This window comes from Ceratotherium simum, chromosome 27 (assembly GCF_057802395.1).
Source record: "Ceratotherium simum simum isolate JZ-2026a chromosome 27, ASM5780239v1, whole genome shotgun sequence".
Classification (NCBI taxonomy): domain Eukaryota; kingdom Metazoa; phylum Chordata; class Mammalia; order Perissodactyla; family Rhinocerotidae; genus Ceratotherium; species Ceratotherium simum.
Genome location: NC_141926.1, coordinates 13,779,508 through 13,802,152, shown reverse-complemented (window position 1 = coordinate 13,802,152; position 22,645 = coordinate 13,779,508). Strand labels below are relative to the sequence as shown.

The 22,645-nt window shown below is 48.5% G+C and overlaps 1 protein-coding gene across 2 annotated transcripts in view; it reads left to right on the top strand.

The window, feature by feature from the left end:
* HUNK (hormonally up-regulated Neu-associated kinase) overlaps positions 1 to 21,330 on the top strand; it is a 102,635-nt gene extending 81,305 nt beyond the window's left edge. Inside the window, exons 7-11 of one of the 2 annotated variants that reach the window (XM_014786919.2) lie at positions 1,865 to 2,027; positions 5,418 to 5,501; positions 9,480 to 9,527; positions 14,046 to 14,226; positions 18,012 to 21,330. In XM_014786919.2, the coding sequence (XP_014642405.2) occupies positions 1,865 to 2,027; positions 5,418 to 5,501; positions 9,480 to 9,527; positions 14,046 to 14,226; positions 18,012 to 18,670 (1,135 nt within the window). In that variant the 3' untranslated portion in view covers positions 18,671 to 21,330. The remainder of the gene's footprint in view (positions 1 to 1,864; positions 2,028 to 5,417; positions 5,502 to 9,479; positions 9,528 to 14,045; positions 14,227 to 18,011) is intronic. The other variant, XM_087418151.1, reaches the window with a different exon arrangement.
* The last annotated feature ends 1,315 nt before the right edge of the window (positions 21,331 to 22,645 follow it).

Sequence of the window (22,645 nt, the reverse complement as noted above, 5' to 3'; positions counted from 1 at the left end):
TCCACCTCCCAGCACCCCCCCAGCCCCCAATCCCCTGTAGCACCCCAAACCCCAGCACTGGCCCTTCCAGAGCCTGCTCCCGGTAGAGGGCGGGCAGTCTGTGTGTGGCCCTGAGTTGATTGGCATGGGGCAGAGTCACACAGCCATGATCTGATTGGCCAGGGGCTAGGGTATGAGTATGGTCTGATTCGCCAAGGTCAGGGCACAGCAGTGATCTGATTGGCCAGGGGCGGGGTCAAGTGGCGGGTCATCTGCTTCGCCAGAGACAGGGCCACTCCCACGCAGAGGTTACCAGGTAGTTTCAAACAATCCAGGCTTCCTTGTGGTGTTTTGGCAAACTTCAAGTAATCGTATTCCTTTTTAATAAACATTATTATTTTTTACCATTAGTCATTCCAGCCACTTCCCACTCGTTATTTAGAATTTGTGGCCAAGGAGTGAGGAAGGCAGATGTCGAGGTTCTTGGGGCACGTTTTCTTTGGACTGCACTTAGTCAATTCCGGGGGAGGGAGGGCTGCGGCAGCTTACACCGACCGGTGGTAGAAGGTGGTCAGCAGACCTAGGTCTGCCCCTGTCGCTCCTGCCATCTGGCCTGTGAACTTGGCAGGTCGGTTTCCTCCTCTGTACCATTATGGGGTTGCACTGTGCGGTTTCTCAGGGGGCTATACTTCTGAGGTTACATTAGAAATGTCTTTGGACCCTTTAAGGGGATCTACAGAGCTCTCCAGCCAGATGTGCTTGCCTTCTGCTCCCAGAGTGCCCTATTTGTATCTTAAGGGACTTAGAATGTTCTATCTGATAACACACCTCCACTACCAATACGCATACTCCCTCTACCCCTCAGCCTGCTTTATTGCTCTCCACGGCCGTTCGACCTGTCTATTTATTTGAGAGGTGCTGAGTGTAGAGGTTTAGCTTCTAGACTCTAAGCCAGGCTGCCCGGGTTCAAATTCTGGGGCTGCCTCTGCGACCCCAGGCAAGTTCACTGCTGTGGGCCTCAGTTTCTTCATCTATAAAATGGGGATAATAACAGTAGCTACCATAAGACTGTCATGAGGGCTAAATGAATTTATTTTCTCTTCTCCCCGCTGGAATGTAAACTCCATGAGATGGGGACTTGTTGAATGAAAGAATGAGTGGATAAATGAATGCCTGGTGTTTCTTTGGCACTTCATCCCAAGGAGTTTATCTTCCTAATACTTCTGCAAAGAAGCTTGAACCTGTCCTCTGAGAGCACCTCACTTGACAGCTGAACCCCAAATTCCCTACTTGTGAACTTGTGAGCTCACACTGTTCCTTTAAACACAGCCTGGGCTGGCTCCCGAATACCCTCCTTTCCCAACCCAACTTACACCCAACTTAAGTGGACTTAAGTTGGACTTAAGTGGACTCCACCCACATCCAACAAATACATTTTAAGGAAAGAATGTCAAATTGTAAGAAAAGTTGGGGACAATTGCGAAAATTCGAATATAGTCTAGATGTTAGACAATATGAAGAGATTATTAAAATTTTGTTGGGTATGTTGACTGTATTGTGATTCTGCAGATGTCCTTGTTTTTAAAGATGCACACAGAGGTGTTTAGGAATGAAATGCCACAATGTCTGTGATTTAAAATACTTACCAAAAAAATATAGATGACCAATTGGTACTCCCAGGTGTTGAATACACATAACGGTAATTATACTCTTCCCTTGACTTTTCTGTATATGTGCAATTATTCATAATAATGAACGAATGAATGAGTGAATGAGTGGACCTGATTGTCCCGTGCTACCATGTTTGTGAGCATCACTAACAAAGCCCCAGTGCCTCTCCGTGAAGGTGGAGAGGTGACCGGTGCTCTGTCCCTCTGCCGCACAGGATTTCCCTGGAAGACCTGAGCCCCAGCGTGGTGCTGCACATGACCGAGAAGCTAGGTTACAAGAACAGCGACGTGATCAACACTGTGCTTTCCAACCGGGCCTGCCACATCCTCGCCATCTACTTCCTCTTAAACAAGAAACTCGAGTGCTATCTGTCAGGGGTGAGTGGGGCCCTCGTGGTGGTTTTCTCTTCTCTCTGTGGACAAAGGAGCTCTTACACCCCAAGTCTTTCCCAGTTGCTGACACTTGATCTAAGCTGTTAATTTAAACTAATGTGGGATAAAAAAGTAGCAAAACCTGCTTCTCGGGTACCTAGCTCTTTTTATCTGAGGTGTTTTTCAAATATTCTCCCACAAAGTTAAGCCCTGGGGAGCATTGTGAGAGATTCAAGCCTCTTTCCCCTCAGCTCCTCTGTTGCCTTTTTTGTTCTGCTCTCTCTTAGTTCCTTGGGTTCCTTCCCCACGTTAGAGGCATTGGGGACTTCTGTAGTCATTAAAGGGCCTCTTAGGCATTCATCTCTAAAGCATGGTATATGAGAAAGCCACTATTTATATTTACTTCTCCAGAAAATAAGAATGAAATTGAACTTCACTAGCTTGACTCTGGCCCCTTCTCTCAGTCTGAGCTTTAGAGAGTCCAGGTGTCTGGGCAACATGTGAGGTACAGCTGGGAGTCCCGTAGCCTGGGGTGGACAGTGGTACCCTCTTGTCTTGGTCACCTTCATCCTTCTGCCACAAACAGTTCATATGTGGCTGGCTAAGGGAATTTACATGCTTCCGTATCTAGTTTTGGCTAAACCATCTCTCTCCAAATGGACAATGGCTTAAAAAGAATTCTGCAAAGAAAACCAGATCAAAGGCAGTATGGGTTCTGCATACCAGTCCTATTGTTTCTCCTGCTCAGAATGGTGGGGACTAACAGGAAGTCAACCAGAGAGATTCAGAACTGTCAGGGAGCCTGTCTGAAATTTGATTTCGTACCCAGTCATGAAGGATGACCTTCACCCCATGTATATGGTGACCTGAGATCTGGTTGTGTGGGTCGACGCTGTTAGGAAGACATCCAGAACGTGAAGGTGAACTTCTAGAGTTTTTCAGTGCTATTTAAAGTCATGTGATAGCCCAACGCATCACAAAATTATACTAAATAATAGGCTTAGAAACCTTTTGTGAAGTTTCTATCTTAGAGCTGAAGACGAAAATCCACCTACAATTGGGGAAATGATATTTTCCCTGCCATGGCAGAAATGACCAAAATAATGCGCAGAAGACAAGATGGTGAGAGTGTATCTCTTGTTAGCAAATAGATTTGGGAGACTTCTAGAAAACACTACTGAATCGTGAGAAAGCTCCACGGGAAGTTTGTTAAACAGTTGGATGAGAGTACAGATGTTTCTAAGCTGATTCAGCTAAGGGTATTTGCTAGATTTTGCTTCAACAGGAAATTATTCACAGAACTCCTTTTTTTGGTGAACCACCAAAGGAAAGATATACGCGAGAAGAAACATTCTCTATAGTCAAGGCTTTTAATAAGAGCAATGTTTTATGGGGGAAAAAACACGTTCCATGTAAGCAGTAACGAGATGGCACTTCTGATGGTGACAGATATGCAGCTTTGAGGCTTGATCTTAGAGACAGTGCCACTGTCACAGGAAAACTGCAGGAGAGCAGTCAAGGCCAGAAAGACCAGACCTTCGACAGATAGTATATTATTGATATCATTTTATTCTGTGATAAAGAGTGATTAAGAAAATCTCTTATATCACACAGAGGTTCTTATTCTATCACCATGAGGAACTTGAAAAACATATTGAACTTGAAGCTGTTTCTTATTTCTCTTTTATAAGAAGACCATATGTCCCACATTCTTTCTTATCTTTTTTAATTCCTATTTTATTCTGTATTTTATAATGTACATGATATAATAGTGGTACATACTCCCAATGTATAAATAAATATGCCTGTATTGTAGGTGCCTGCTTATGTTTTCACTCATATGGGTTCAAGGTCACACCATTTGGGGACCATCATGCTAGAAGATGATAGTTAAGAGTTTAAATAGTTCTCAAGTAAAAGGAAGAGAAGAAGGTCAACACGCTGATTTTCCTTTTCAAATGATGAGTATTGTTCAAAAATTAGTTTTTAAAAAGTGTTTTCACAAAACTGACTATAAAGTTGATGATTTCTCATGTTTAGAGGATGATATTGCTACTTTGCTAAGAAAGCCAGCAGATTCAAACCTTCTTCTTTTGGTAGAACTAGTTCTTTGGATACTGATCCATGAGATGGAAGGGCTTTAGTTTTTAAAGTAGTTTCTTTCCTGTGTCTACCTCTGCATCTACAGATACAAACTTTGGTTATTCAGACTTAGCCTAAACAATCACAGAGCTCATCCAAGCAATAGAGACGTTGGTCTGAAGCCCTGAAGCTGGATCTTGATTTCTGCGGGTGTCTTGCCGGCTGCTGTGTTTCACTCCTCCTCTTTGCCCAGCATTGGGGTTGCAAGTGTTGCAATGTTGCAAAGCTGAGCATGGCTTTGTCTACTGAGAACATTCCCTGGAAACTCAGCTAATGTAGTTCTGACCCAAGAAAGTTCTTATTTTGTTGTATCTGTTTCGCACTTAACCCTTAAATCACAGGATGTACCTGGTCCGAGAACCAGCGTCTAGGCAAGTGCTGTTTTTAACTAGAGCAAATGAATCCCCACAGACAACTACAGCTGTCTGCTCAGTAATCTCCGCACATGGCTAATTTAATTGCACCGTATGCACTGTCCCAGTTATTAATCTCATCAGCCAATTACTAACAGCCCACGTATAATTTTGAAAAAGAAACTACTGAACTAGAAAGTAAATATTATACCTTAATTATTTGTCATTTCTTCTCTTGTCTTCCGATTCTCGTTTCCTCTTTCTAAAACCAAGAAGCATGCATTTTAAGTTGGAGAGCCTGTAAGGGCATTCTGTGAATATTTGTTGGTGGATAAATTCATCAATCAGTCATTTAATTTCAGCTGTCTCCAGACGGGATTGCACCTAAATTGTGCATCTAGATCATCATAGGTGCGGTGTCTATCTTCTTCTTCAAGCTATATTATGAATCGCTGCGACTTTTATTAGGGGAGTGGGCAGGGACCAGGGCTGTTTTTAAATAAACAGATAAGCGAGATCTGTATCCTATTTTGTAGTTCAATAAAATAAGTTATTCTTCCCAGCTCACGTATTTGGTTTCTGAGAGTAGACTTCATTGCACAGAGGAAAGAACTGAGGCCCAGCAAGGAGCAGCCGCCTGCCCAGGGTGACCTGGCCCTTTCCGGGCACAGCCAGTAACAGAAGCAGGTCTCCTGACTCTGGGCCCAGGGCTCTCCCCGCACTGCATCCGGCCTGGAGGCCATCCTCGGATGAGGCTTTGCATTACAGTGAACGGGCTTGCCAACCACTTCTGGCATTTTTTCAGCCAAGCGCTGGTTTAAAAATTAACGACTGCTTAATTAATGGACATTTCAGTTTCCCATGAGTTAAGCCACGCTTGTTTTCTCTTCTCCTCTGGTAGAAATCCGACATCCAGGACAGCGTCTGCTACAAGACCCAGCTCTACCAGATAGAAAAGTGCAGGCCCACCAAAGAGCCCTATGAGGTGAGTGACCCCCAAAGCAAAACCCAGGATTGCTTAGGAAGAGTGGATTTCCATCTGGGGAGGAGAGTGGAAAGGAAACCACTTATTATGCATCATAGACATAGCAAAAATCAGACACTTGACTGAACCCTGGAGAGACAGTTTACAGCAGAGCACCATCGCTCAGTCCCCAAATGAGGGTTCTCAGCTGTGGCTGCACGTTAGAATCACTGGGGAGCATTGATCTTTGGGTGCCCAGGCCACACCTCAGACCAAGTCCATCGAATCCCAGGGCGTGGGACTTGCGGTCAGTATTTTTTAAAGTTCCCTGGACAATTCCACTGAGCAGCCAAGGTTGGAAACCTCTGACACTGTCAGATCTCTAACAGGTAAAAATGTAAGCAAATGTAACACTTGGCATCAGGAGAAGAAAGTAAGATGAGGAACAGGGATAAGTTATGGATGAAAGCAAGATTTTCCAGTCTGCTCTCCCAGGTGACTTGATGCTACCTGGCACATACCTGAGAGAAAATACCAAGATTCTTTGAATTCAGTGTAAAAACTAGGGATATATGGCAAATTTCCCAAATTTGGACCCTGAAAGCATGCTTGTAAAGAGGTCGTGCCTGGGAACTCCAGATCCAGGGCCAGGAGCATGGGGTGAGGGTGCTCCCCGACCCGGAACTCCTCACTCGCCATTTTGTCAAGTGGGGCTCCTCTGTCTTCTCAGTGATTTTCCTGGGAACCCACTTCCATTTCCCCTTTGGAGCCTCTTCCATGTGCTCCGAGTCCCCCGTCACAGGGGTCTCTCCAAGACACGTAGGAATTCCTTCCTTTGAAGAGAGATCAAAAAGAGACCCTTCCTCCATGCCCTGCGTGAGGCCGATGGGCTGCCCACTGCCCTCTTCCCTCTTCCGGCTTGAAGTTTTCATCCTGATTCCACAAGCCACACGTGTCATCAGGAAAGGAGGTTGTTCCGGGTTTTTCTTGAGTGCCAGGCTGGCCCGTGCATGGCTTTTAGGCTGGGGCCAGGAGAGCGGAGGTGATGGAGGGGCCAGACTCCCCTGAGCTCCAGACCCTCTGGCCAGTTGCTTACTAAACCTCCTCGTGCATGAGTGGAGGTGTCTCAAATCCAGCGTGCCCAGAACCAAACGCCCTCCCCCCGCCCCCACCCTTCTCTGTCTCCAAATGGCAGCCCTGCCCTCGGTACAGGGCAGAAACCCAGGAGTCCTTTTAATACCTTCCCCTCACCCCCAGAGCCAGTCTGTCAGCAGGTTCTGCCAATTTGACTCCTAAAGCTCTCGAACCCCTCTGCTCTCTCCATCCCCATCCTCCTGCTCCAGTCCCCGGGACCACGGTCTCTTGCCTAGACCTCTGCCACAGCCTCCTAACTGGTCTACCCCCTTCCCCGTGACTGCCTGGCTCTGTTCTCAGCACGCCAGCCAGAGCGAGCTATTTGAACTCGAACCAGATCATGTCACTTCCCTGCTTGAAACCTTCAAAGGCTTCCTTAACCTGGAAGCCAACCTCTGTGATGTCGCCACCGTGTCACGGATTGGACTGGCCTCTGCTTGGTTCTCCAGCCTCGTCTCCCAGGCCCACACACAGCCCTCCTACTTGCTTTGTGCTCAGTCCCACGGGCCTTCAGACTTCTGTGCTCTCTTGGCTGCGAGGGCTGTGAACACCCTGTTCCCTTTTCCAGAATGTTCTCCCCACCCCTCTTTGCTGAGTTAATGTCTGTATATCTTCAGATCCAAAGGCAGGGTCAGTTTCTCATGGACCGCTGCCATTCTCTGACCTCTGCCCCTGGGTCACATCCCCGTAGTACAGGCTGTCACACCTCATTCTGCATCCTGGGGGCTTGTCCCATTTGCAGTGTTACATTTTCAGGGATTATTTGATGAACGTCTCTCTCCCACTCTGGACTGTGAGTCCCTAAGAGCAGGGACTTGATGCCCATGTCCTTGGTTGCCCTCACACCCGACCCCCTGCGGTGCTGTGTTTGAAAGTATCAGAACTGTGATGGGAAAGGGGCCTCTTGTTTTCATCCAGATTATTTTTCCCGGATGATGATTTCGTTTGGCCTGAAAACACATGGTGAACGTTTTAAACATTTGTTGAAATGCTTAGCGGTTAGGGTTTAAATAGGAACACTAATGGAAAAACACAATTTCAATTTTCTATGATCCATTTGTTTTCTCCAACTGCGGCAATACTTCTGCTAATTAAATTACAGGCTATTACTAGATTATCCAACACGTCTCCGTTGGAACCCAGAAAGTGGAGTGGGGCCAGTTAGAAAAAGTGTTAAGAAAGTCTGAAAGAGCTCAGATTTTCTAGGAGAAGCCAACTCAGAGCCTCTTTGGGTTTCATTCCAGTTGCTGTCAGCTGGTCCAGGAGGAGAAGCCGCCAAGCGGCAGGGGAAGGGGAGGGTGGGGAGGGGAAGAGGTGCATGGAAGATTCAGGTTGTGCCCAAGCTGGCTGGGGGTGGCTCAGGGGCCGTGGCCCTGCACTGAACGCCAGCGACGGCCTCCTTGTTCTTCCCGATTCCAGTTCTTTTTCTCCTAGGAGACAAAGGAGCTGAATTAAGTTGGAAAAAACCTCCCTCCTGGGATGACAGTGCTGTGATTTATGACGTCACCGCTCTCTACACCTCTTCTTCCTGTAAGAGGCAGAGACTGTGTTTGCAAAAAGTAGGACACCTGTCTGTTCTAAGAACACCTCAGGCCTGGGCCCCAGGGACGACTCTTCCTAAAAAAGAGGCCCTTGAGGACCGTGGGGGTTGAGGTGGGACAGTCCTCATTTCTAAACTGGCCTATTAAAGCCATATAGAGCCAGAAGCCATTTTTGTTAAAGTCTTTAAAGATAATGTTAATTTGTAGAAAAATGTAACATAGAACTAGGAAGGCTTCTCTGTAGTGTCAAAGTAATGTTGCACTTTGGGAAGGAAAGTTGTGCAGAGCGTGGCAGAAGGACCGTATGAGCTGGCTAGGACTGCCGTCACAAAGTACCGTAAACTTGAGTGGCTTAAACAACAGAATGTATTGTCTCACAGTTCTGGAGGCCAGAAGTCTGAGATCAAGGTGTCAGCAGGATTGGTTCCCTCTGAGGGCTGGGAGGAAAAATCTGTTTCGTGCCTCTCCCATAGCTTCTGGTGGTTGCTGGCAATCTTTGGGCTTCCTATGCTTGTAGACACATCACCCTGATCTCTGCCTTTATCCTCACATGGTGTCCTCCCTGTGCGTGTGTCTGTGTCCGATTCCCCTCTTTTGATAAGGACACCAGTCAGCCTGCACTAGGGCCCACCCTAATGACTCATCTTAACTTGATTACCTCTGTAAAGGTGACACCAACAGGCCCCCTTGTCTAAGGCAAAGGAGAATGAGCTTTCTCACTCCTGCTCCCCCCTGAGCTTCAAAGCGGACATGAGAGTCCTGTCCTGACCCTGGTTTCAAATAAAGTCACATTCTGAGGTCCTGGAGGTTAGGACTCTAACATAGGAATTTTGGGAGATACCATTCAACCCATGATGGGGATTATAAGTTGAAAGGTAAAATATTAACATGTTCACTTTGTGTCTTATTTCAAAATCTATACAACTTTTAAAATAAAGTTTAGAGTCAAACAATCTGTGCTATTAGAAATCAGAATGGTAGTTACCTTTGGGGACCGGGAGAGGATACAGTAGGAGGGACCTCCAGGTGCTGGTTGGAAGCGTTTTTGCTGTTTGGGAAAACGCATTGAGCTGCTTTCTCATCATTAGAGCGCTCCTCCGTTATGTGTCTCGGACTTGAATAAAACACTTACCTGGAAAATCTGTTCAGTGCGTGAATTAGGACATCTGCTGCCTGCTTCCACAGTCATTTAGGAGTTTGGTTTCCTGTCTATAAACATTGAAAGGAAATTTCCAACCAGAGCTGCGAGTGGTAGGGGAGGGAGTTTAGAGAATAAACAGCAGGTGCAGCTTCTTGAATTGTTGAAAAATGCTGCTTTCCACAGGCCTCCCTGGACACCTGGACAAGAGACTTTGAATTCCATGCTGTGCAGGTAGGAATTTGGGGGGTTATGATGGATTAGTCAGTTCTCCAGGGAAGCAGAACCAATAGGGTGTATGTGTGTGTGTGTCTGTCTCATGCTTGGACACACAGGGAAGAGTTGATATTTCAGCTTGAGTCCCAAGGCCTTCTGAAGGCAGAATTCCTTCTTCCTCAGGACACCGCCGTCTTTTTCTCTTAAGACCTTCAACTGATTGGATGAGGCCCACCCACGTTGTGGAGGGCAATCTGCTTTACTCGAAGTCTACTGATTTACGTTACTCACATCTAAAAATTACCTTCACAGAAACATCTAGACTGGTGTTTGATCAAACATCTGGGTGCCATGTCCTAGCCCAGTTGACACATGAAATTAACCATCATATATGACCCTGAGGGTTGGTGGATCCCTGACCAGGTCTCTGGACTCTGTACACCCCTGTCCTTATCCTAAATTAAAACATGCAGAATCCTGTTGTGAGTGGGTTTATCAGAATCCCCTCAGATCAGATTGGTGCTTTCTATGTTTAATTGACTGTTTTTCATTGTCTTGCTGTAACTACACGCTTGGCTATGCATTCATGTTTCTACCTGTATGAGAAGTGGGGTTTGCAACAGAATTTCCCAGCTCAGTGGCCTAATTTATGAACCAAGCCCTTTTTATCTCAACTCGTTCATGTTTTTCCTATGGCAAAGTCAGGCCTCTGTGGCTGTTCCTTATGTGATGCACAGCAAGGAACCAAAATCAACAAGCAAACAACACCTGGGCCCCTGGGCCATCCCAGGTGTTCACGATCTGCACCTAGTTCTGATGTCCCCAACAGCCAGGTGAGGTTAACTCATCATCAAGAGGACACCATACTCCAGAAAAGCCCACGCTAAGCTGGACTTGACAGTTACTCAAAGAAAACAGCTTCAGCTCGGCTCAAGTCCCCAGGGCTCCTCTGCTGCCGGCATCATGCTCTGTGGTCAGTTTCTCACTGCATAAGGGGCAAGGGCACTGTGCTGGGCAGCAGTCCTTCCTACAGCCTGGGGTGGTGAGGAGGTGTGTTTGCATCTGTCCTGGTTAAATTGATGCATTTGCCTTTCAGACGATGAAGCAGGTAAGATGTGAGGTTCATTTTTATACTGGAAGAGCTGGGAAGGACCCACCCTTTGGTTACAGATGGGGAGACACTTCCCTCAAGGGGAGTGACTCGCTGAAGGTCACCCGGCTACACCCACAGGAGCAAAACTGGGAAGCAAGGGGGAGGGGTGTGGCTCTTTAGAATGCAGGAGCCTGGAGCCACGGGGCCCAAGGGGACCAGCGCCCTGGAGCTCAGAGCTCAGAGGCCAAGGCTGGCTTCCTCCTCCCACTGGCTGTCGAGCCTTCAGACATCTCCCTCTGGAAGCCCGGTGGTTCATCACTCACTGGCTTCTTCCTCTCCTCCATCAAACAATCCATGACATTAAAAGAGTCTTGGGTAGATTAATCCTTTATGGGGCAATATTTTCAAAAGTGTCCAGTTTTGTACATGTCCATGCATATGCAGTGGGTAGAAAATGGTTTAAAGAAAACAAGAAGCTGTTTTGTGTGGGGCTTGCATCTGGGTTTCATTGGTCCCCTCTCTGATCTGCCTTTGGGGTTCGGGACTATGCAGTGAAGGTGCACGAGGCCCCTCTGAACCGCAGTTTAGCTCCCTTGCCCGCCCTCAGGCGCTTGCGGGTGAGGGGCGCACCGCCCGTGAGACTCAGAAGCCGAAGAGGCCCTGCAGGAGCAGCATTGCTGGGAGGGGAGGGCGGGAGTGGGTGCAGGCCTGTCGAAGGAGGAACATAATTAGTCCTTCTGAAAATCTGTTTCTGTTACATAAGGCAATTTAGCATCCTGCTCCCTAGGAAATTTATTTTGGCGAAAATAGGCCATGCAAATGAAAAGGCATAATTGGATGATCAGTTGCATTTGCTAACCTGTGCTCGGAGGGCCATGAGACTGGCTGCTTGTAAACAAACATGTTTCTTGTGGGCTGTTGACCCTTCCACTTGGGCTGACCCAGTGGTTTGTCCCCAGCAGGGAGCGGTTGGTGGTGAATTCTTGGCATCCTCCTAGAAACCGGTCGCCATGGAATCACCCATTCTTTTAGGCTGGAGAAGGGCTTTCTGGGGGGTTTTGGAGGAAACCAGGGTGCAGGATCCTGGGATGAAGTTCAACAGGGTGGCCGTGGCAGGGTTTCCCAGGATTTTCAGTCCACGGTCCATTTCCCCTTTCTTCTGCCCCCAGAGCGGGCTTTCTGCTCGTTGCCAAATATCCCTTTGTTGACTACAGGAGGGATTTCTAGAGCCAACCTTGGTCTCTTTCTACAGAAAACTCTCATGCCTTGTACACCTCTTGGTGCTAATGAACTCTCTCTGAGTGGTGATACGGGCCTTAGACATTTTGCATCTTGATCCCTTAGCTTTTGGGAACCCAAGGAACATTGGGAAGGAGCTGAAATGAACCCATGGAGCCACTGGGGCTCTCTAAGCGTAGGGGTCACAGGGCACCCAAAGAAAGGTGTGCTCATTGTTCTAAAAAACAGTCCTACAAAGAGGGAACTGCAATTGTGTCTTTTCTTCCCAATACTGTCGTACAGTGTATCACAGAAGTGCATTTGATTTCTTTTTTCCTGTTTAAGGTGTTAAGAGCTAGAACGGGTGACTTTTCTCATAAAAACAGAGATAGAAAGAACGGAGCAAAAGGAGGGAATTCTGCCAGCCTTCTCAGGACAGGCCCGTCGTGTGCCCTTGATGCTCCGCGGAGAGGAGGGAGTGTGAAAGTTCACTCTGCTTTGCCTTAGAGAAGGGGGCCTGTGGGTGTTTCCCAGAAACGGGGAGAGGGAAGCGGTGGAGAACTGTGACTGGCCTTGACCAAGATGACCAGGAGCAGATGGCCTTTCCCTTTCGTAGCATCCTGTTAATGACCTGGAGCACGTGGCCTCCTCCGTGGCCTCCCGGATACTGACCTGGAGCCCTAGGACTACATCACAGCGTGGTCCCTGCCCCTGCGCAGCCGCTGCGAATCGCCTGGCCCTGCCCCAGGCTTCCAGAGCACAGTGTTGAGTCAAGGGTTAAGGACACCGACTTTCAGGGCTATGAAAATCTGACTTTTCATCCGGCTCCTGGGTGAATTACGTAACCACTCCAGGCTCTTCCCTTGTCTGTAGGGAGGATAACAGGATTTGCCTCATCGTGGGTCATGCTCTTAGTGCAGTGCCTGGCACTCCGAGGGTCCTCAATAAAGGCGGGTGATGGCTGTCCTGATGCTGGGGAAGGAGTCTGCAGAAGCTTCGCCTCTCCCTTCTTCCTGCCTCACCCCTCCACTGGGGACAAGCCACCTCAGCCAAGGCTTCAACTCCCAGGGAGCTATGCCCTCACGGTGACACTCAAGGCTCTGCTCAGCATCGCCCCTTCCCATTTCTTCCCTCCTGTTCTTTCCCACCCCAAAACTGGACATAATGAACCCCAATCCATAAAGGCTTTGAAAATCCTCATTGGGAAGGGGGATAGAAGTGTGAAGAGATGCTTGCTTGAGAAGCTTCCCAACAACATCAATGAAAAATAGATGAACTCTCTTGAATTGCAAATGCTCTTAAAGTTGAAAAAAATTTTAAATGTGAAAATCTGTCTTTTCTTCCCTCACTTGTGAGGTCAGGGATTTCTCTGTTTAACAGTAAACACCAAACACAGTCTTTAGGGCCAGGAAAAAACTTCTGCTTAGTGGCATCACTCTTCCCAGAAGCTTGAATTCAGTTAATTTTAATTCAGTTTCCACTGGCTTGTTTTCTTCTTTTTAACATTTCAAAAACTATTTATTAAGCTTTCTCTAAGTGCCTGGCTTTATGCCAGAGGCTGTGGGGTTGAAGATGTATAAAATAGTCAAATTCACTCCCATCAGAGGGATTATAAGCAAGTTCAATAAAAGCAAGATTTACAACAAAAATGGCTGAATAGTGCCACTTTTAAGTACACAAGTAAGTGCTCACATGACCAGAGGGTGGGAAAGGGCCAGAAACTACCCAGGTGGCTCAGGGCTTCATGGGTTTGTTGTCCACCCCCTCGCTTGACGGAACACACGTGACCTGAGGTTAAGATGGAAGCAGTTATGTTTCCCTTGCAAAGTTGCCTTTGCAAAACCACCACCTTGGGCAGAATCGTAGGGCCTTACTTTAAATGAGACGGCAGATTTCCAGAAGTCCTCGTCTGCTTTGCCTTAGTTTGTTCAGCTTGTTCTAGAATAATCGACCACCTAGGCATGACCTTGCTCTTGCTGGAACACCTCGAAACAGCGCGGTTCAGGGAGCTGGGGGCAACCTCAGCCTGCGTGTGGTCCAGGGAGAGGAGGTGGGTTCTCCCGAGCATCGCCGGGCCTCAGCGCTCTGGTTGTTCGACACACAGTTGAGAGCATAGAGTGTTGAAAAACTGGGGTGTCTCACATCTACTCGGATAACTCTTCGAAGACGAATCACGTTGTATATTCTTGTGTGCATCTGAGTACATGTTTGCTTCTGATTTGAAGGATAAAAAGCCCAAAGAACAGGAAAAAAGAGGGGATTTTCTTCATCGGCCGTTTTCCAAGAAGCTGGATAAGAGCCTGCCCTCGCACAGACAGCCCTCGGCCTCGCTCGTCACGCAGATTCAGGACGCCAAGGCCCTGCTGAAGGACCGCAAGGCCCCCAAGTCTGGCTTCCCCGACAGAGGTGGGTCGGCTCGGGGTACTCTCTAGGCCACTCGCGTTGAGCCGCATGGCCGCTGGGTACGCCTCACGGGTGGCTGTGGGACAGACAAGATTCTTGTGCCCGTGGGAAAGCAGAGTTAACGCTCCTGAGGCACCCAGGAACAGTCAGCGTCCAGACTCTGCGGGCTTAGCTACTTGTGTGGGCAGGATTTGCGAAAGGAGAGATGGGGTGCACGGATTGTGGGTGCAGAGATGGGGTGCATGGTATTGTGAGTGTAGAGATGGGGTGCACGGTATTGTGAGTGTAGAGATGGGGTGCATGGTATTGTGGGTGCAGAGATGGGGTGCATGGTATTGTGGGTGCAGAGATGGGGTGCATGGTATTTTGGGTGCAAAGATGGGGTGCACGGTATTGTGGGTGCAGAGATGGAGTGCATTATATTGTGGGAGCAGAGATGGGGTCCAGGGTATTGTGGGAGCACAGATGGGTGCAGGGTATTGTGGGCATAGAGATGGGGTACACAGTGTTGTGGGCACAGAGATGGGGTGCATGGTATTGTGGGCATAGAGATAGGGAGCATTATATTGTGGGAGCAGAGATGGGGTCCAGGGTATTGTGGGAGCACAGATGGGTGCAGGGTATTGTGGGCATAGAGATGGGGTACACGGTGTTGTGGGCACAGAGATGGGGTGCATGGTATTGTGGGCATAGAGATAGGGAGCATGGTATTGTGGGAGCAGAGATCAGGGTGTAAAGTATTGCAGGAGTAGAGATTGGGGTGCAGGAATAGAAATCAGAGTGCAGGAACAGAGATTGGGAGGGATGGTATTGTGGGAGCAGATATCAGGGTGTGTGGTACTGTGGGAGCAGATATTAGGGTACATGGTATTGTGGGAGCAGATATCAGGGTATGTGGTGCTGTGGGAGCAGAGATTGGGGTACAGTGTATTGTGAGGACAGAGATCGAGGTGTAAGGTATCCCAGGAGTAGAGACTGGGGTGCAGGAGCAGAGATCGGGGTGCATGGTGTTATGGAACCAGGGGTGGGTGTTCAGTATTGCAGGGGCAGAGATGGGGTGCAGGAGCAGAGATCAGAGGCATGGTGTCATAGGAGGCTTCACCAGAATAGTGGACCCTGAGAAGCACTGAAGTGTGATTGATAGAGTCTGGAAACTGGAGTAGGGGAGGGAGCTCAAACCCCAGCTCTCAGGCTTGTTGTGGCCCAAATTCCTTACCCTTGGAGGACCTTAATTGCTTCCCTTACTTGTGAAAGGAAACCTACCTGTCAGAGCTATTGGAAGGACTAAATGAGATACATAGGTGGGCTTCTCTGCCTGGTTCAGAGTCTAGCACATCGGGTAACTGATAAATATGAGTCTCCCTCCTCTGGGACGAGCACATCAGGTAACTGCTCTGGAACAATCATTGAGGGATGCAGAAAGGAAGCACCACACAGGCTTAACATACTGAGAAACGGGAGAGGGGGCGCAGGGAGCTGAGGTGTATCCTGCCCTAAAGCAGAACACTGGGATAGAAGAGAGGTTCTTATTACTGAAAGGGGGTGGGAGAGATTGTGCAGTTCAGTCTTCAATCCCTTTCTTTTGAATATGAAGAGACTGAGGGTCACAGAGGGCCAGGGCTGTCTGAGTGGTTCCCTGGGGAAGCAGAAAGGTGTTGGGGAGTTTCAAACAGCACCAAACAGCATGGGTCTTACCCTATGGGAGGCCTGGTTCTCACCCAGGGAAGAGCGATTCCACTTGATTCAATTTCATTCTTAGGTTTCAGAAGGGAGGGGTCTCACCGCTTATCCCTCCTTAGCAGATTCTCCTTTCTGGCTTTTAACCAGCAGCCAATTCGGGCCCTTGACAGTGGTGTCCTGTGGATCTCCCCAGGGAAGGCTAGGCCAGTGCTGCATAATTTGGGACAACTTTGCCACCCCAGAGGTGCAATCCATTCCTTGGTACTTTCCTGGGCCAACTGTCACTGAGTTAGTTTCTTTGCTTTTTGTCTTCATCCTTGGATTTAGGAAATCCCGTCCTGAGAGCATATTAGCTTAGAAGCGCCCGGGAGGCTGTGTGATTGCTAACACAGAGCACTCACTGTGTGGCAGGCTCTGTTTCCGGCTCTTAACTCAACCCAATGAGATTATTCTCACCCCATTTCTAGAGATGAGGAAATAGGCATGGAGAGTTGTCCAAAGTCAGAGAACTGGTAAGCAGCAGAGTCCGGATTTCCAACCGGGTAGCCTGGCTAGACCTTTCTCTCCTGACCAGTGTAGCCTGCTGCCTCCCAATAAGGGCGGGATGAAGAGGAGCCGGAAGACGTGCTCCAGGGCCAGCCTGGTGACCATGCCCTTTCTCCTGGGGCTCATGCTGTGTCCGGGTCAGTACCCTGGGAGCTGGCTCTGAGGTGGAGGTCACTAGGATGAGTGTGGGAAGCATCCTCTCAGGATCCACACCGTGGGAAGGGAAGGAAGCAGGACTGGGCAGAAGGAGAAGTTGGGCTACCAGTTGGGGGCACACAGCCATCTCAGGGAGGGGAGGGGATGCCCACTTGCCAGCCAGAACACCGGAGACGTGAGCCATTAATGCAATTTTACCTCTTTCTGCCGGTGACTCTCAGGCATCTGTGCCGGCCTGAGGAGATTTCTTTAGGGATCTGTGTATTTATTTAGGTAAGGTGAAGAAGATTCCCAGTGCCCTTGGCTGCTTCCAAAATCACTCCCAGTGGGCAGCAGCTTGTTCCTACAGCTGGGCCTCGACAGGGGCCTATAAAATGTGATGGTGGAAAAAGGAAGCTAAGAGAGCCTGTTCCATAGGAACTTGGCTTTATTTCTCTCAGCTCCAAATTTGTGGGGGTTTTCCCTTTCGCTTCTGGCACAGTCTGCAAACCTGGATTCCAGTGTCTGCCAACTTGAGATGGAAACCGTGGGGATTGGCTCATGGCCTTAAATATATAGATGAAGAGTGTTTCACTGCTGTTCAGAATTGGATGAGGCTCTGCTGAGATCGAGTCATGAGGGAGCCTTAAAAAGGAAGGAAATTCTGGCACATGCTCCAACACGGATGAACCTTGAGGATATTATGCCAAGTGAAACAAGCCAGTCACAAAAGGACAAATACTGTAGATTCCACTTATATGAGGTACCCAGCATAGTCAAATTCAAGGAGGGAAAGTAGAATGGTGGTTGCCAGGGGCTGGTGGAAGGGGAAATTGGGGAGCTAGTGTTTAGTGGGTTCAGAGTTTTAGGTTTGTAAGAAGAGTTCTATTTCACAACAATGTGAATGTACTTAACACTACTGAACTGTACGCTTAAAAATAGTTAAGATGGTAAATTTTCGTTATGTATTTTTTACCACAAGTCAAAAAAAATAGTCGTGAGGGAAATGCTCCTTCCAGCATCGGTTCTCTGAGGACCGAATTCTCGGGTCCTCAATAAGTTGGGCTCAGTATGATTCCAGTAGTTTTGTGGTTGTTCTGTTGAGTCATGTACCTTTTTTATTCAAGGCTCTTTGGCAGGATCCAGAATTTTAAGCAATTGAAAGGAGAGCAGATGTTAAGCTGGTGCCATGAGGCAGATCAGAACTCAGGAGGCCTCCTGTCACCAGCCTTCTGTCCCCTCCATTCTAGAAAGGCCGTCGGGTCCCCTCTGGGGAGAGCTGAGGCTGTTAGCTTCTCGGTTCCTTCTGACCTCCCTGGGTAACGCACTGCCTCGGCCAAGCTGGAGGTTGGGGCAGGCAGGAGAAGGGCCATTTGCACTGTTTATGTGGCTGACCTCATAATTTCGTTTGCTTTCTTGGTGTGCAGATTCCTTTGGCTGCCGCAATATTTTCCGCAAAACCTCAGACTCCAATTGTGTGGCTTCTTCTTCCATGGAGTTCATCCCCGTGCCACCTCCCAGGACCCCCAGGATTGTCAAGAAACTGGAGCCCCCTCAGCCAGGGCCTGGAAGCACCGGAATCCCCCCCAAGGAAGACCCCCTGATGCTGGACATGGTGCGCTCCTTTGAGTCTGTTGATCGCGATGACCAGATAGACCTGCTTTCCCCGTCCCATCACTATAGAATTCTAAACTCTCCCGTGGGCTTGGCTCGCGGAAATCCCAGCGAGCGGACGCTCTCCCCGGTTCTGCTGCCCGGAAGCCCATCACCTCTCCAAACTCCTTTGCATCCCACTCTCGTCTCCTTTGCTCACGAAGATAAGAACAGCCCCCCAAAAGAGGAGGGCGTGTGTTCCCCACCTCCGGTTCCCAGTCACAGAACCACGCAGCCTCTGGGGAGCCCGAATTGTGTGAAGAGCCGAGGCAGGTTCCCCATGATGGGCATCGGACAGATGTTGAGGAAGCGGCATCAGAGCCTGCAGCCCTCGGCGGACAGGCCCCTGGAGGCCAGCATGCCCCCGCTGCAGCCCATGGCCCCCGTGAGCCTCTCCTTTGACATGGCTGACGGGGTCAAAGGCCAGTGTTAGTCTGGGCCAGCGGCAGGATTCTGGGTTCTTCTAAAGGAGGTGATGGAATAGAGCTCCACACATCTGTCAGGGTGTGAAGATTCCATGGCCTCATCTTCTCCTGCCGTGCAACGTCCCAACTGTGGAACAGCTGAAATCCACAAATCCAAAGCCTATACAACCCAGTCCCGCGTAGGGACCGCCAGAGATGCTGGAATCCACTAGAAGCGTTGGCTGCGGGTGCAGCCGGTTCCAATCATTCATGTCATTCTTCCTCCCTCCTACTCACCCGCCCTCTGCCCACCTCCCTCAGCTGGGCTCCGGGGCGAAAGCCGGCATCGGCCTCTGGGCTACTCCGATTACTGACTGTTACTCGACCTTTCTTCACCCTGTGCTCTGTGTGTGCCTCTCAGTGGATTGTTCTCTTTTCAGCAGTCGGCCGCGGTCGCGTGGGGACTGACTGAGGCATCACAAAGCAGTTCATCTGGGCCACGGTTTCCCTTCCTTTTGTAGCAGTGAGTCCTGCAGGCTGGCGGGAGCTGGCCACCCAGCGTGGAGCACCAGGCCCCGAACCTCAGAGGAAGACGGGCAGGAACCTCTGCCACCAGCACCGCCTCCTCTGAGCAGAAAGGGGCAGCTGGGCAAGGACTGATCTAAACAGTAGGGACCCCCAGAAAAGAAAAAGACTGAAGGGGACACTCATTTGCCAAGCAAGGTTTTGACAGATTTTTTTTGTTTATTGGTTGGAACTTGCTAATGGTCGAATTATCTTCTCCAAAGATGATTTCTCTTTATGTGAGGTCGTTAAATCGAAGTAACAATTTTTAAAAACCTGTATAGAGAGACGAGAAGCGATTCCACCAAACTCATGTTTTCCCGAAAGGCTAAGCATGAGAGCATAAGAGCTCACCAGGGGATGTTTTCAGTGGCTGGTGGACCGCAGGAGCCTGCAGGAGGGGCATGGTCCCAGCCGGCCCTGTGTTCTTCCCACTGCATCAACAAAGCCCTGATCCTTCTGGAAGGCATAGAACATAATTACATTTGATTATTTAGAAAGAGAGAAAATGGTTAAGGTTGAATTTGGATGGCAAGAAGACACCATTACCTCTGTGCAATACAGTTTTCAAGCTGCCAAGAGAAAAAGTGAGGTTTAGAGAGCTCAGCTGGTTTGCTGTGAGCTGTGAGCAGGCTGGCCTGGCTGGCGGGGATCATGTTCCTAATACGGTACGTGTCTTCTTGGAGGGAAGCAGCGTTTCTCCAATAGGCTTTTGAGTCCGTGTTCTGTTCTCACACCTTTTGCCAAGGATTGAACCAAAGATGCGTCTCCGGTTCTGTGTCAGTGCCGTCCCTGTGTGCGTGTTTTGTGGACCCTAGTGTTGTCTGACCATTTCCAGCTGGAGCCTGGGCCCTGGCACTTGGTGGGGGGGGCCCCTTGGTCGTGAGCAGAATTGAGAAAAGAAGAAGAATTAGCACAGGTTGGAGCGCCATTAGCTCAGGAGACAAGTTACCCCACGGCCTGGCGTCTTCAACTGTTGACAAGTGCAGGTGTGACCAGAAACCACCGCTGTGGTGGTCACTCCAAGGCTAGTCTTCTCAACCCACTTGTTCCAGAACAGACCTCGGCCCTTGAGAATTGCAAAGCCTGCCTTCATTTCCATTGGCAGCCAGCCCATGCCGGAGAGTGGTGAGGTGGTTCTTCATCTTTTCTCATTTACCAGTAGTGATTTCCTTTGGCCCTCACGTCTGTGACTGAGTGAGGAGAGCACGCATATTTGGCTGGCCCCAGAAGCCACCTTGATGCCCAGTCCTGGCTGCTTCCCCTTTGATGGGATCGTCCCCACTCTAGGGGTTCTTATGAGGAGGTCAGGCTTCTGGCTGTTGTGTTATTCCTTTGTATGGCTCCAGACTGGGTTCCAGAACTTTCCATTGAAAATAGAGCTTTTTAGGCAGAGAGAAGAAAAGAAGCTTTTCTGAAAAAGACTCTCTCCATTTGATGTGAAGTGTTTGGTTTTCGATCAGTGAAGAAACCTCTTTTGATGGTGTCCAGCTGCGAGTGTCCCGCTCTGCAGGTTCCCAGGCTGTGTTCCTGTGCCTTGTGGACCTCCTCTAGTCCTTTGTGTCTCTTTCTTGTATCTTACCTTCCTTGAGAGCGTGAGCGTTTCTGTGTCGCCGTTAGCTTGTTGGAACTTGTTTCCTGTTCCTTGCTTGCTTCAAGAACAGCTGTGGACTGTCATCCAGCTAACTGACTGCATCACCATTGGTAACTTGAACTGTGACCTCAGGTTTATTCCGAACCCAGTGAGACGTGAGGGGGAGTGGGGAAGGGGGGTAAACCGTATTTTTGTGTGTGTGAGCACCTGACAAATCTATGAAATCGAGCGAAAGAAGAAATGTTAAATTCTTTATTATTTTATTATATTTATATGGAAAACTTGAGTATCCTTTGGTTAGTACAAAGCGTGTTGTCTCTGTGACCCGTGACTGTCTCTCATTAGTCTGAGCCTGTGTTCTTAGTCAGCCTGTAGTGACTGACGGATGTGACTGAACTATCATCGTGTGAAATCTAGAAGGAAGTCAACTTTAATTGTACGATTTGGTCATAAGTAAGGACTGTATTTATGTCACCATTATTAAATATATGTACTTTTATAATGACTGTGAAATACACTTTTCCCTCGCTATGACTGCTTCCTTTATTTTGCTGATAAACCTGAAAAATTGAGTATGTTGCAAATAGTCGTACCATCTTCTGTGTAAATTTCTTGGCCCAGCAACTGACTGGATCCAAGGGGGAATCAAGTTGTGGGCATTTGAGGGCATTTTCCGCTTCAGGATCCCTCCTTCATTTCACCTGCAACTGGTGTGTCTGCAAAAGTCTACCTCTGACATACGGCAAAGGGCAGATCAAGATGAATCACCATTTTTCTTTTTGGGGGGATCTGGATGTCCCATGGAGACTCTGAAAATGGTACATGAAGAATGACATCTGTAAACACTACCTCTAAAATTTTGTCCTTGTTTTTAGACCTTGGTGAGGAGTGGGGAAGAGCGATGATGGGGTGGAATGGAAGGGGGGTCTAGATTGGCTGTTGGATCGTCCCAGTTCCGACTTTATTCATAACTGTTCACAAAAAGGTTTTCATATATACCACCTTGCTTAAACCGTTGTGTCCCCTGTACAGTGTGGCTCAGAGGGTGGCAGGGTAGAAAGTGGAGAGACTCATTGTTTCTCTACATGAAGCTCTCTCTGAAGTTTGATGAGGTGGGTCGGGGCAAGAATGAGTATCTAGTTTTGATAATGATATTTTCTTTTAGGAATCACAACATTTTAGAACAGAAAGGGACCTGAGATTATCTGGTTCTAACTTTTTTAGAAAAAGAGAAAGCTAGGGCCCTGAGTGGTTTAAGGACTCCCAAATGTCCCTGAGTGAGCTGGCCTCACGGTGAGTCTGGGGTACAGGGCGTCTCCCTCAAAGAACAGGGAGAAATCAGAGAGTGTGGCCACCATGGATAGAGGCGAAGGTCAACAGCAGATCAAGCTGTCATTACAGCGGGTATCTTTGAGGTCCCTACATGGACCAGGTCTTTGCATTTTTAAGTCGTTCTCAAAATTGTGCAGCTTCTTGCGATTCTGAGCATCACACTGTGTCCACCATCCACCGTCGACTCTCGAAGCTGAAGAAAGGCTTTCTCAACAGATCTCCCAAGTAAGCAGCGACCCCTGGTTAGCCTTGTTATCTAGTTTTAGCTATCAAAAGGCTTTTGGGTTTTACTACATTAAATCCATGAAACATTTTCTATATAGCCACGTCATAAAGTGAGACAAATTCAGAAAGAATGCAAGACTGATATTGTTAGGGGGTCTGGAAGCCACTTGGTTATTGCATTTTTTTTTGGTAGGACCCTCCATGTGCTACAGGCAGAGTAAGAATAATTCAAAGCAGTCCTGGGAGCTGGTTCAATTTAATGTCATCACTTTTCAATGAAAGGAGCGTA